The sequence below is a fragment of the Mobula hypostoma genome, chromosome 7 (assembly GCF_963921235.1).
Source record: "Mobula hypostoma chromosome 7, sMobHyp1.1, whole genome shotgun sequence".
NCBI lineage: Eukaryota > Metazoa > Chordata > Chondrichthyes > Myliobatiformes > Myliobatidae > Mobula > Mobula hypostoma.
The window spans coordinates 76,967,304-76,980,010 of record NC_086103.1 but is presented as its reverse complement, the minus strand read 5'-3'; the positions used below and the strand labels follow the sequence as shown (position 1 = coordinate 76,980,010).

Genomic DNA, 12,707 nt, shown 5'->3' with positions numbered 1-12,707 from the left:
CCATTACCCCCCTTGTACTGTGTATTTTAAACTCATGTCTTTCAACATGATAAGACAGCGATGAATTGAGGATATTAATTGATAACTCATTTATTTGTTAGTATTTTAGCATATTTGCTAATGCTTAATCAATATTATGAACAATCTGTAGTGCCAGTGATCAAACTTGGAGCAGTGATGGACAGCTGTCGAACATCCTCGGAGGCGCTCCATAGCCGAAAGTGCTGGGGCCAATCAAGGAAGCGGATGCTGGTCGGTGAGGAGTGGATCAGCCGGTGCGAAGCAAGAGGCGTTGCGATTGGCTGCAGGGAAAAATGGCGGCGGCGGTCGAGTTTCCAGAGCTGAAGGAGGTGAAGCGCGGTTTGATGGCGGTGAGCGGTTTGTGCCGGGAACGAGGGCTGTTGCAAAGCGCCAAGTGGTGAGTCTCGGAGTCTCAGCGGTAGGGAGCGCTAACGGCCTGCGCCCTGCGGCTCCCATTGGCCTCTCCTTTCTGGTGCCCGGACCTGATGTTCTGCTGCTCCCGGGAGAGAGGCGACGTGTGGGGCAGGCATCTGGGACAGGGGCGGTGGGGAGCCGGAACGCTCCGGGTTTGGAGGAAGGGGCGGTGGGAGTGGGAGGCTGGAACTCCTGGGTCCTCAAGGGGAGATGGAGCAGGGCTGGCACCTTGCAGAAGACGGCGAGTTGCTGCACAACTGACTAAACAGAGAACCAGGAATAACAACAGAAACTGCTGAAGGAATTCAGTGGATCCGCATTTGTGAGGCGGGTGAAGGTCAGGACCCTGCATCAAGACCGAGCATGTAGACAGAAGATTGTCAGTGTAAGGAGGTGAGTTAGGGATTAGTAGGTGATAGGTGAAACCAGGTAAGGAGGGGGTTGGTGAGCAGAGATAGCCAGACTGGAGTTGGATGACAGTAGATGGTGGGTGATAGGTAGAAAAAGATAAAGAAAAAGGGCAACAAGGGTGCAGATGCAACCAGGTTTGGGGGGGGGGGAAGCAAAGAATTAGAGACAGGCTCGTTGGTGATGAAAGGAAACAGACTGCAGATGCTGAATCTGATGAGTAAGAACCCTGATCTAGGCATAAAGTCAGTTTCTGATCCAATGGCAGAGGGGGTCCCAAGGTGATTGGAGACTGTATCTGCTGGGTGGGAATAAATCTTTTCCTTTGAGAAACATAATGCACCTTGGTCCAGGGTTATAGGGAAAGTTACTTTGTCTGAAGTGACGTGCTTCAGATGACAAAGTTTGATCTGCCGATCTCTATTGGATTCAACTCTGGGTTTTCTCCAATGCTCCACTTACCTATTATGTTAACAGAAAAATCATATAAAAAGTGTTTTCAATTTGTCTGAGACTAATCTATTCTACATTAACTGCTTACAAGCTACTGATGCAAAGTGTAAGTACAAGCCTGATTGTTGTTTGTGTAATGGAGAAGGTTATGCAGTAGATTCCTCTACCAGATATAGGTATAAATTATCAATTCATAAATTTATGAAGTTGTGTGCTTGTGGAATATTCCTTCATTTCAAACATTTATGTTTGTTGTGGGTGAACATTTATATATTAGCTAGTGACAGATTCTTAAAGGAGTTGATATAGTGGATATTGGTGGATTTGTTCTCTGGTTGAAAATCTACAAGTAGGGATTGCAGTCTCAACATAAATGGGAATTCATAAATGTGGAGACTTCATGACTTTTTGGCGTTTACCAGATACAGTACCATGAAAAATCAGTGAAAGACCATGGAGGGTCTCAATGCAGAACATTAACAATGCTTTAACCCCCTACATATTGTTCCTTCCAGTAGTGTTCTACACAGTGTTCCTCTAGCTGTTTGTTTCTTTGCTTCAGATTCCAGCATCTGCAATCTCTTGTGTTGCAAGAATAAATCATAGATTGCATTGAAAATTGAAAACATTGAAGTAAACTGCAGAGAGTTGTAAACTTAGTCAGCTCCATCACATGCACTAGCCTCCACAGTATCCAGGACATCTTTAAGGAGTGATGCCTCAGAAAGGCAGCATCTATCATTAAGGAACCGCTTCTCATTGCTACCATCAGGGAGGAGGTACAGAAGACTGACAGAACAGACTCACAATTCAGGAGCAGCTTCTTCCCCTCAGCTATGGAGGATTACAAATACCTGGGGATACGAATTGACAATAAACTGGACTGGTCAAAGAACACTGAGGCTGTCTACAAGAAGGGTCAGAGCCGTCTCTATTTCCTGAGGTGACTGAGGTCCTTTAACATCTGCCAGACGATGCTGAGGATGTTCTACGAGTCTGTAGTGGCCAGTGCGATCATGTTTGCTGTTGTGTGCTGGGGCAGCAGGCTGAGGGTAGCAGACACCAACAGAATCAACAAACTCATTCGTAAGGCCAGTGATGTTGTGGGGATGGAACTGGACACTCTGACGGTGGTGTCTGTAAAGAGGATGCTGTCCAAGTTGCATGCCATCTTGGACAATGTCTCCCATCCACTACATAATGGACTGGTTGGGCACAGGAGTACATTCAGCCAGAGACTCATTCTACCGAGATGCAGCACAGAGTGTCATAGGAAGTCATTCCTGCCTTTGGCCATCAAACTTTACAACTCCTCCCTTGGAGGGTCAGACACCCTGAGCCAATAGGCTGGTCCTGGACTTATTTCCTGGCATAATTTATATATTACTATTTGATTATTTATGGTTTTATTACTATTTAATTATGGTGGAACTGTAATGAAAACCAATTTCCCTCGGGATCAATAAAGTATGACTATCCCTTGAACACTAACTCACTACTTTCTTATTCTAACTTTTCTGCTAAATTTAACCATTTAATATATAATTCACATTTTTCTATTATGTATTACATTGTACTGCTGCGACAAAGACGACAAATTTTACGACATGGCAGTGATACTAAACCTGATTCTGACTGGTATATTTCTGGATGACAGGAATCAAGGAATGCGAGAAAGGACAGGAAAGTGGTGTTGACATCAAAGATCTAGTTGAATAGTTGAGCAGACTGATGGGGTCAAACAGTCTACTCTGGCTTCTCTTTCTAATGGTGTCAACCACCTTTGCAAATGTTAAATTGCTGGGTGGTGTGGCTTGTTGGACTACAGTTAATTAACCAGGCAGTGGTGCTTCAGTCCAGAGAATATATAAATATTTCTAATACAAGTAGTTATAGAGTATCTGCAGTCCTGGATGATGAAAAGGAATATTTCTCAAAATGAGTAGTAACCAAGAGGTGATGCTGAAGATCCAGAGTAACACACTCAGACTGCTGAGTTTCTCTGGCATTTTGTGTGTGCTACTCAAAATGAATACTGTACTTTGAACATTTAAGTTGTCTGCATGCAAAAGTTGTGTTAGTACGTGTGTGTTACATGGTGTTGGATTTGATACATTCTGATGTCATTTGTCCAGGGCTTCAGAGTTGGCTTTCTCATTGGATCCTCTTCCTAAGGATGAGCTGCCTCCTGTCCCTCCATTATCAGAGGTATGACAATCTTTTGTTTAAAAGATTAACAAAGATTGAATTGATTTAGGCAGACACAGAACAAAGAGTGTAATAATGCAGTTGACCAGAAATTACATCTGTGTGTTTTAGAATTTGCTTGGGGGAAATGGGGCATTAAAGGCTACAGCATGGTGTAAATTAGCTGTAAAAGTGAGTGGACAGATTAAATTTAATCCTTAGAGGTGTGAGTTGATGTATTTCGGGAGGGCAAACGATAGAATATACACAGACCCAGTGTAGGTAGAGCATATGCTGAAGAAGTCCAGTGAATACCTGTTTACATTGAGTTGGGATGTCATGTTATAGTTTATAAAACAGTGATGAAGCCACACGGAGTATTATGTGCACTTCTGGCGGCTACTTTACAAGGTGCAGAAAAGATTCACTAAGAGGTCAAGCACAAAGTAAATTGCTGGAGAAACATGGTGGGTTAGGCAACACTGTGGACCCAGGGGGGTAGTCAGTGTTTTGAGTAAAGACTGCATCACCTAGCTGAGTGGGCAGTGCGATCAGCATGGGCTAGTTGGGCTGAAGGGTCTGTGTCTATGCTGCATTGCTCCATGACTCTATGGCTCCAGATCCCAGCATCTGCAGTCTCTTGTGTAGTCGCAGGATGTTGCTAAATTGCAGCATTTCATTTATAGGAGGTGATTGCACTGACTAGGTTTGGTTTACTTTGAGCAGGAGAGGCTAAGTAGTGACTTGATGGTGGTATAAAAATTATGAAGGATTCCAGTATGGTCAAGAGCAAGATCTTTCTCCCTCATGTTGGGGGTGTTTAAGATAAGAGGGCATAGGCTTGAGGTGAGAGATAGGAGGTTTAGTGCGGATCTGAAGGGATCTTCTTTCATCTTGAGTAGTTGAAATCTGGAATATGCCTGAAAAGGTTGTGGAAGCATATAGAATCATAAAGAAGTACAGCAAAGGAATAGGCCATTTGGCCCATCTAGACTGTGCAGAACTATTTAAACTGCCTATTCTCATCAAACTGCACCAGGACCATAGCCTTCCATGCCCCTGCTATCCATGTACCTATCCAAGCTACTCACATACACTATTTGTGCTGGCAGCTCATCTCACACTCTCCCGACCCTCTGAGTGAAGAAGTTTCCCCTCAGGTTCCCCTTAAACTTTTCACCTTTCACCCTTAATCCATAACCTCTGTTGTGGTCCCATGCAACCTCAGTGCCTGCATTTCCTCCATATATACCCCTCAAGAGTCTCAACATTTAAGAAGCATCTCGATGAGTACTTGAATCACCTACCTATAGAAGGCTATGGACCTAAAATGGGTAAACAGGATAAGTAGAGATGGGTGCAATGGTTGGCATGGATGTGGTAGCCTGAAGAGCTGTTACCATGCAGTAAGACTCTTAACACTAGGTACACTAGGTTATTTAGAAAGAAGAAGCATATTTTACATGGAACAGAGGTTTTAATAATATATTTGTACTTTTAACTTGTCTGCTTTGGGGAAAGGGTGGTATTAAAATTCCAGTTCAATTTACTCTTTTCATTAACAAAACCCTGAGGATGAAAATCTGTTGAATAGATTCACTATGAAGGATGGGAGCTATGTCTGCATTTTATAATAGATTTCATGTTTCTGTCTGATATATCTTTCATAAAATCTTGTTTGTACTTAGGAAGATCTGGCAGATTTAGATGCCTACACTTTGGCCAAATCATATTTTGATTTGAAGGAGTATGACCGAGCGGCATATTTTCTCAAAGGCTGTCAGAGTCAGAAGGCTTACTTCCTGTATATGTATTCCAGATATCTGGTAAGGATACATTCACTAATGATGAGATTGCTGCAAGCCTGCATTGACCCTGTGAGAACCTTTCAGTGTGACCGGGTGGTTTGGTGGGTTAGTTGTTGTCTTTCTTTTTCTGGGGCTTCTCTCCTATTAGTTCTCCAGATTCCTGGGAAAAATTTCACAGCTTGTGTTCTTTCCTTATGTATATCATTTTCCAAAAGTCTGTGGAAATTTCATTGTTTGTTGTAATAAAAGGGATCCATATCTCTCCTCTCCTCTCCACTCCCATTAGGGTCAATAAGTTTGTAAACAATAATATGCTTGCTATGCATGTGTTGCCTTACTGAGGATATCAACAGTGAATTAATATCTTGAGGAATACTTCTATCTGCGAAGGTAGTAAATTCAATTGGGGCAGAATTAGGCCACTTGACCCATCAAGGCAGCTCTGTTATTCCATCATGGCTGACTTATAAACTTAAGAAGCTGTGCAAATGGTGGAAATCAAACCAACATACACAAAATGCGGGAGGAACTCAGCAGGTCAGGCAGCATCCATGTCTGATTTATTATTCCTCTCAACCCCATTTTCTTACCTTCTCCCTGTAACCTTTGACACCCTGACCAACCAAGAACCTGTCACCCTCTACTTTAAATATACTCAGTGACTTGGCTCCACGGCCATCCATGGCAATGAATTCCACATTGCCACCACCTTCTGGCTAAAGAAATCCATTCTCCTCTCTGTTCTAAATGGACATCCCTCTATTCTGAGACTGCAACCTCTGGTCTTAGACTCACCGACGAAAGGAAACATCCTCTCCACACCCACGCTGTCTTGGCCTTCCGATATTCAATTATGGAATGACATTCTCCCCTCCCCATTCTTCTAAACTCAGTGAGTATAGGCCCAGAGCCATCAAGTGCTCCTCTTATGTTAACCCTTTCATGCCGTTATCATTCTCCTTAACCTGCTCTAGACCATCTCCAATATCAGCGCATTACTTCCTAGATAACAGGCCCAAAACTGCTCACAATACTCCACTTGTGGTCTGGCCAATGCCTTATAAAGCCTCAGCATTACAACCTTGCTTTTATACTCTAGTCCTCTCAAAATAAATGCTAACATTACATTTGCCTTACTTTCCACCGACTTAGCCTGCAAGATAATCTGTAGGGAATCCTGCACAAGGCCTCTGAAGTCCCTTTGCACCACTGATTTTTTAATTTTCTCCCTGTTTAAAAAATAGTCTACACCTTTCTTCTTTCTACTAATGTGCATGACCATATAATTCCCTACACTATATTCCATTTGCCACTTCTTTGCCCCTTCTCCCAATCTATCCAATTCCTTTTTACGTGCCTTCTCTATTTCCTGTTGAAATGTGTATTCCACATCCGGGCTACTGTTTGGGGCCTGTACATAACTCCCATCAGGGTCTTTTTATTCTTGCAGTTTCTTAACTCTACACAGAAGGGTTCCACGTCTTTTGATACTATGTCACCTCTTTCTAAGGATTTGATTTCATTTTGACAAACAGAGCTACCCGACCCATACAAGGTGTATCCTTGGATGTTAACCTCCCAGCTATGATCTTTTAGCGATGCCTGCAACCTCATACCTGCCAATCTCTAACTTATCCATGTACTGCGTGCATTCAAATATAACACCTTTCTTTCAGTATTCATAACCACTTTCGATTTTGTTCCATGTTACACTTAACTGCATCCCACTGACTGCAATTTTCCCCTATCATCTGCTTATCTATCCTCACAGTCTCACTGCACACTGCATCAACTTGCATATCAACATCCCCATTCTCAGCCTTATCACTCTGGTTCTCATCTCTCTCCTAACTCAGTTGAAACCTTCCTCAACAGCTTATCAAGCCTGGCCACAGGGATATTGGTTCCCCTTCAGATTCAGGTGTAACCTGTCCTTTTTGTACAGGTTATAACTTCCCCAGAAGAGATCCCAATGAAGAAGAAATCTGAAAGCCTGCCCTCTACTCCACTTCCTCGGCCACTCATTCATCTGTACCGTCATCCTATTCCTGCCCTGTCAGTGCCACGCTGCCTGACTCTATCCTTCCCTGCAGAGCCTCAGAGCCAGCCATAGTGCCACTGGCCGGGCTCCTGTTGCACCTCTTTCTCCTCCCCCCCTCTCCAGCAGATATTGCTGAGAGGTATGGGCACAAGGGTCCCCTTTACCGACTGCTTACTCCCCTCACTTCTCTTAGTGGTCACCCATCTACTATCTGAAGCCTGCGTGCTAGGTGTGACCACCTCAGTAAAAGACTCGTCGATGAAGGTTTCAGTCTCCCAGATGGTCTTGAGTGCATCTAGCTCCAACTCTGTTTCCTTGACCTTGTCAGTAAAGAGCTGAAGCAGATGTCATTAGGGAGATCATTGAGTAGCCTGAAATTCCACATCTCTCAGGAGGAGCATTCCACTGCCAAGAATGAAGGTTATCTCCTGTTATTTCTACTTGAATAGTTATCCTGTTCCATAGACATTCTAAAAAGGGAGAACCCCATTTTGAGAAGGTGTGTTTTAATGTGACAGTAATCACAATGAACCCCTACTTAATTTCCATCTTTTAGATCTCTGAGAATTTTTCTTTTGTTCATTTAGTTACACAGATTTTCAAATTTCTTTATCCTACACTCAAATCTCAGCTTTATAATATTCTGCTGATATCACGGCAGTGACTTGAGGTGCTCCCTAGCTGATAAATGCTTGACTTACGTACAGCCCATATATGTTTGGGAGATTGGTGGTATGGATTTGCAGGCTGTTGTGGGGCTGTAAGCATCTTCTTTCATGTGGGAACTTTGTTACTTGCTTGATTTATGAGTAGTTCGCAGTTCAGGAATCCAGCCACGAACAGTTTTCAAAGTCGTTCCTGAGTGGTTCTCTAGTCCCAACTGCATTATAGTTCATCCATCTCATTATATCTGATCTGCATTATGGAAACACGCATTGCAGCAGAACTACCTGTATTAATGATGTGCATTGATATGACATGAGGATAAGTACATTTATTATCAAGGTACATATACGTCACCATATACAATCCTGAGATTTATCTTCTTACTGGCATACTCAGTCAATCCAAGAAACGTGGTGAAATCAGTGAAAGACCGCACTCAACGGGACAAACAACTGATATGCAAAAAACAGCAAACTGCAAACAAACAAAGAAAAAAAATAAATAAACAATAAATATCCAGAATATGAGATGAAGAGTCCTTGAAAGTGAGGGCATAGTTAGTGGGAACAGTTCAGCCATCAAGTGAAGTTAAATGAAGTTACCTCCTTTGATTCAAGAGCCTGATGGTTGAGAGGTAATAACTGTTCCTGAACCTGGTGGTGAGGGTCCTAAGTCTCCTGTACCACCTTCCTGATGACAGCAGCGAAAAGAGAATGTGCCCTGGATGGTGGGGGTCCTTGATGATCGATGCAGCTTTCCTGTGATGGTGCTCCATGTAGATGTGCTCAGTGATGGAAAGGGCTATACCCATGATGGATGGGTTGTATCCACTACTTTTTGTAGGATTTTCCATTTCAAGGGCATTGGTGTTTCCATACCAAGGTACTTTTTAATGCAAGCTTGTTCTTTATTTCCTCCTTGAATTGCCAAGAAGGAAAGCAGACAACCTGAGATCTGCTTCTCCCGTACAGCGCCCCAAACCCATACCAAAGTGCCTATGAATAGCCGTTTGAAGTGGCTTATCTAGCCTTTCAGTTTTAGCACCAAACAACAGTTAAATGGTTAAAACAGAATATGTGTTGCAAAGATTATCCCAATTCTTGTCTCTGTAATATTGTAGCTCTGATTATAAAGGTATATATTTTTTTATTCTAGTCTGGAGAAAAGAAGAAGGACGATGAAACGGTTGACAGTTTAGGTAAAAAAAACCTAACATGAATAAATGATTGTTTAAACAATGTAATGCCCCAGCTTTTCCTGTTAACCAGTAGTAAAGTATACTTTTGCAATATTTTCTGTTTAGTTTCTTTCTGTATCTGTTCATTATTCATCTTTAATGTTGGGATGGAAACGAGCTATTTAACATATATAGCACTCAAGCTATTGAATGTGATCCTTTTTCTGATTATAGTCTTGGGCTGTCTTTCAGCTGGGATATTGGGATATTTTCTTCATGTGTCCCATTCCCTTGAAATTCTGCTGTGCAATGGCAACTGCTCTCTCCTATCAATTCCACACAGATCAAGAAAGAAGGCAGGAGATTTCTATTCAGTATCTATAAGAACTTAAGAAATAAAAGCAGAAGTAGCCACCTGGCTGGTTGATCCTGCTGTGCCATTCAATAAGACCATGGCTGATTAAGCCATGGACTCAGCTCCACCTACCTACCTTTTCCCAGAGCCCTTAATTCTTCTGATATGCAAAAATCTATTTGTGTCTTAAATATATTTAATGCAATAGCCTTTACTGCTTCCCTAAGCAGAGAATTTCATAGAATTCACTACCCTCTGGGAAAAGCAGTTTCTCCTCATCTCCATCCTAAGACTATTCCCTGAATCTTGAGGCTATGTTCCCTAGTGCTAGTCTCACCTACCAGTGGAAACAACATTCCTGTCTCTATCTTATCTATCTCTTCCATAATTTTATATATTTCTATAAGATACTCTCTCATTCTTCTGAATTCCAGCAAGTATAGTCCCGGATGACTCAAGTGTTCCTCAGAGGTTAACCCCCTCATCACTAGAATCAACCATACAAGCGTCCAGCTGCGCCACTTCAAAAGCTAGTATGTCTTTCCTCAAGTAAAGAGACGAGGACTGCATTCAGTACTCTAGGTGCTGCCCCAGCAGTACCCTATAGAGTTGCAACATATTTCTCTGCTCTTAAATTCAATCCCTTTAGCAATGAAGGTCAGCATTCCATTTAACTTCTTGATGACCTCTTGCATCTGAAAACCAAACGTTTGCAATTCGTGCACAGGCACTCCCAAGTTCCTCTGCACAACAGCATGGTGCAGACTTTCACCATTTGGATAATAATATCCATTGCCGCCTCCATAAACAAATTGCTGAAATCATCATTGCAGTTGCTAGGAAAAATTAATCTTAAAAGTTAAGATACTAAACATGGAGTTTAGTTGAAAATGAACCTCTTTCTCTGTAATTTAACTGCAGCATTATAGATTGGTTATCTCACCATGCAGGTAATGAATCTAATTGTATATTACTATTCCTTTTTGTATGTTTAAAATATAACTAAACTGATCTCACTGATCTTCAGGATTGGTACTAACCTGTTCAGAGAACAGTGATTAAACTTAAATACTTAATAAACTTTAATATTTCTCACCGGTTCATTTAATGATAGTTGTGAAGGCTTGTACATAGGTGCCCCTGCTCTGCACAGCACTCATTTGTCTTGGTGCTCTTGGTGTTGCATTCTGAACAATCAAATGGATGTATCCTGTAGCCTTGCAAGTTGTTGTGCCAGGGATCTGGGTGCCCGGTACCTGGTGTGAACCCCTGCCCTGTGTTCGCCCTCCCTCAGCAAAGAATCACGTGGCAAGGCTGCCCTGGAGGGCTAGTGATGGGAGGGTGAGGCAGCAGTGCAGTCTCTCAACACCGTGATGTGGAGCTCAGGGCTACACGCTTTCTGACCCAGTGAACACAGATCACTGCAGGAGACAGGCAGCGCCTGCTCAGGGATTGCACGGCTCCTTTAGACTCTTTAATGTCGGATGTGGTTGAAGCTGCTGTCTTGCCCTCTCTTCGGCTGCACCAATGTTCCCAGCCCAGAGGTTTTCCCGTGGTAATTAGATGAATGCCAGTTGCAGGTCATTGAGCTTGTTATAAAGAAATCAAAGCAGCTCTGCAATGGCACACACTCAGTGCCCTACAGGGTACAGCCATGAGCCTCAAGTGACAGCACTGAGCAGCGACACTGTTTGTTCTGCTCCTCACAGACAGCTTCTCCGCACTTGAGACATGGAATGATTCATTGCGGTGAGTGTCTCTGGAGAGTGCAGGGGTTCACTTCTAGTTCCCAACATGGCAACACATTCAATACTGTAATTGCTCATTATAATACTGTGATTAGTGCTGATTCCATTCACCCTCTTGCTACATGGAAATAACCAATGCTGGTGTTTTAACATTAATTACAATATTGGAAAATCATTGTGATTGTGTGTTTATGTAACTGCCTGGGAAACACTAGGTGACAGCATTATTGGTCTGTTAAGCTTTGGTCTCTGAATAAAAGTTGTATTTGAAATCCCGGGACTGAATGCTTATTTTCTGGCTGCTTGGCAGGCCCTCTGGAGAAAGGACAAGTGAAGAATGAGTCTTTGAGGGAATTGCGAGTGGAGTTGAGCAAAAAGCACAAAGCCAGGGAGCTGGATGGATTTGGACTCTATTTGTATGTACCAGTTTATGTATCTCTACTACTAGGTTATTCTGTTGAAAAAGACAATGAACGTATGGGCTGTCCCTCTCTTAATAATCATGTATTACTCCACATGTTGTACTTTGAAATTGGTTACTAAGTGGAAGCTAACAGTTTGGGTCTAAATCATGCCAGTGTAAAGCCATTTTTCATTTATATTAATTTAAGATGTGAAATACACCATTGGAGTTTTTTGCATTTGACTTCTCAGTGGGAAATTTCCAAAACTTTGGAGGTGGCTTTTAAGGTATAAGCCATAAGATCATAAGACATAGGAGCAGAATTAAGCCATCTAGCCCATCAAGTCTGCTCCACCATTCAATCATGGCTGATCCTTTTTTTTTCTTCTCCTGGACTCCAGTTCCCGGCCTTCTCCCGTAACCTTTGATGCCATGTCCAATCAAGAGCCTACCAATCTCTGCCTTAAATACACCCAATGACCCGGCCTCCACAGCTGCATGTAGCAACAAATTCCACAGATTCACCACTCTTTGGCTAAAGTAATTTCTCTGCATCTCTGTTTTGAAAGGACGCCCCTCTATCCTGAGGCTGTGCCCTCTTGTCCTAGACTCTCACAAAATGGGAAACATCCTTTACACATCTACTCTGTCTAGCCTTTTCAAGATTCAAAAGGTTTCAGTGAGATCCCCCCTCATCCTTCTGAATTCCAGCGAGTACAGACCCAGAGCCATTAAATGTTCCTTGTATGATAACCTTTTCATTCCTGGAGTCATCCTTGTAAACCTCTGGACCCTCTCCAATACCAGTACATCTTTTCTAAGATGAGGGGCCCAAAACTGTTCACAGTACTCAAAGTGAGGCCTCACCAGTGCCTTTTAAAGCCTCAGCATCACATCCTTGCTGTTGGATTCTAGACCTCTTGAAATGAATGCTAACATGGCATTTGCTTTCCTCACCACCGACCAACCTGCAAGTTAACTTTCAGGGTTTTCTGCACAAGGACTTCCAAGTCCCTCTGCATCGCA

At 42.7% G+C, this 12,707-nt stretch overlaps 1 protein-coding gene across 1 annotated transcript in view; it reads left to right on the top strand.

Moving 5' to 3' along the window:
• The first annotated feature begins 294 nt into the window (after nucleotides 1–294).
• Nucleotides 295–12,707, top strand: part of cdc23 (CDC23 (cell division cycle 23, yeast, homolog)) — a 38,806-nt gene continuing 26,393 nt past the window's right edge. Inside the window, exons 1-5 of the mRNA XM_063053652.1 lie at nucleotides 295–418; nucleotides 3,432–3,504; nucleotides 5,172–5,309; nucleotides 9,154–9,196; nucleotides 11,589–11,694. Of these exons, the coding sequence (XP_062909722.1) occupies nucleotides 315–418; nucleotides 3,432–3,504; nucleotides 5,172–5,309; nucleotides 9,154–9,196; nucleotides 11,589–11,694 (464 nt within the window). The 5' untranslated portion in view covers nucleotides 295–314. The remainder of the gene's footprint in view (nucleotides 419–3,431; nucleotides 3,505–5,171; nucleotides 5,310–9,153; nucleotides 9,197–11,588; nucleotides 11,695–12,707) is intronic.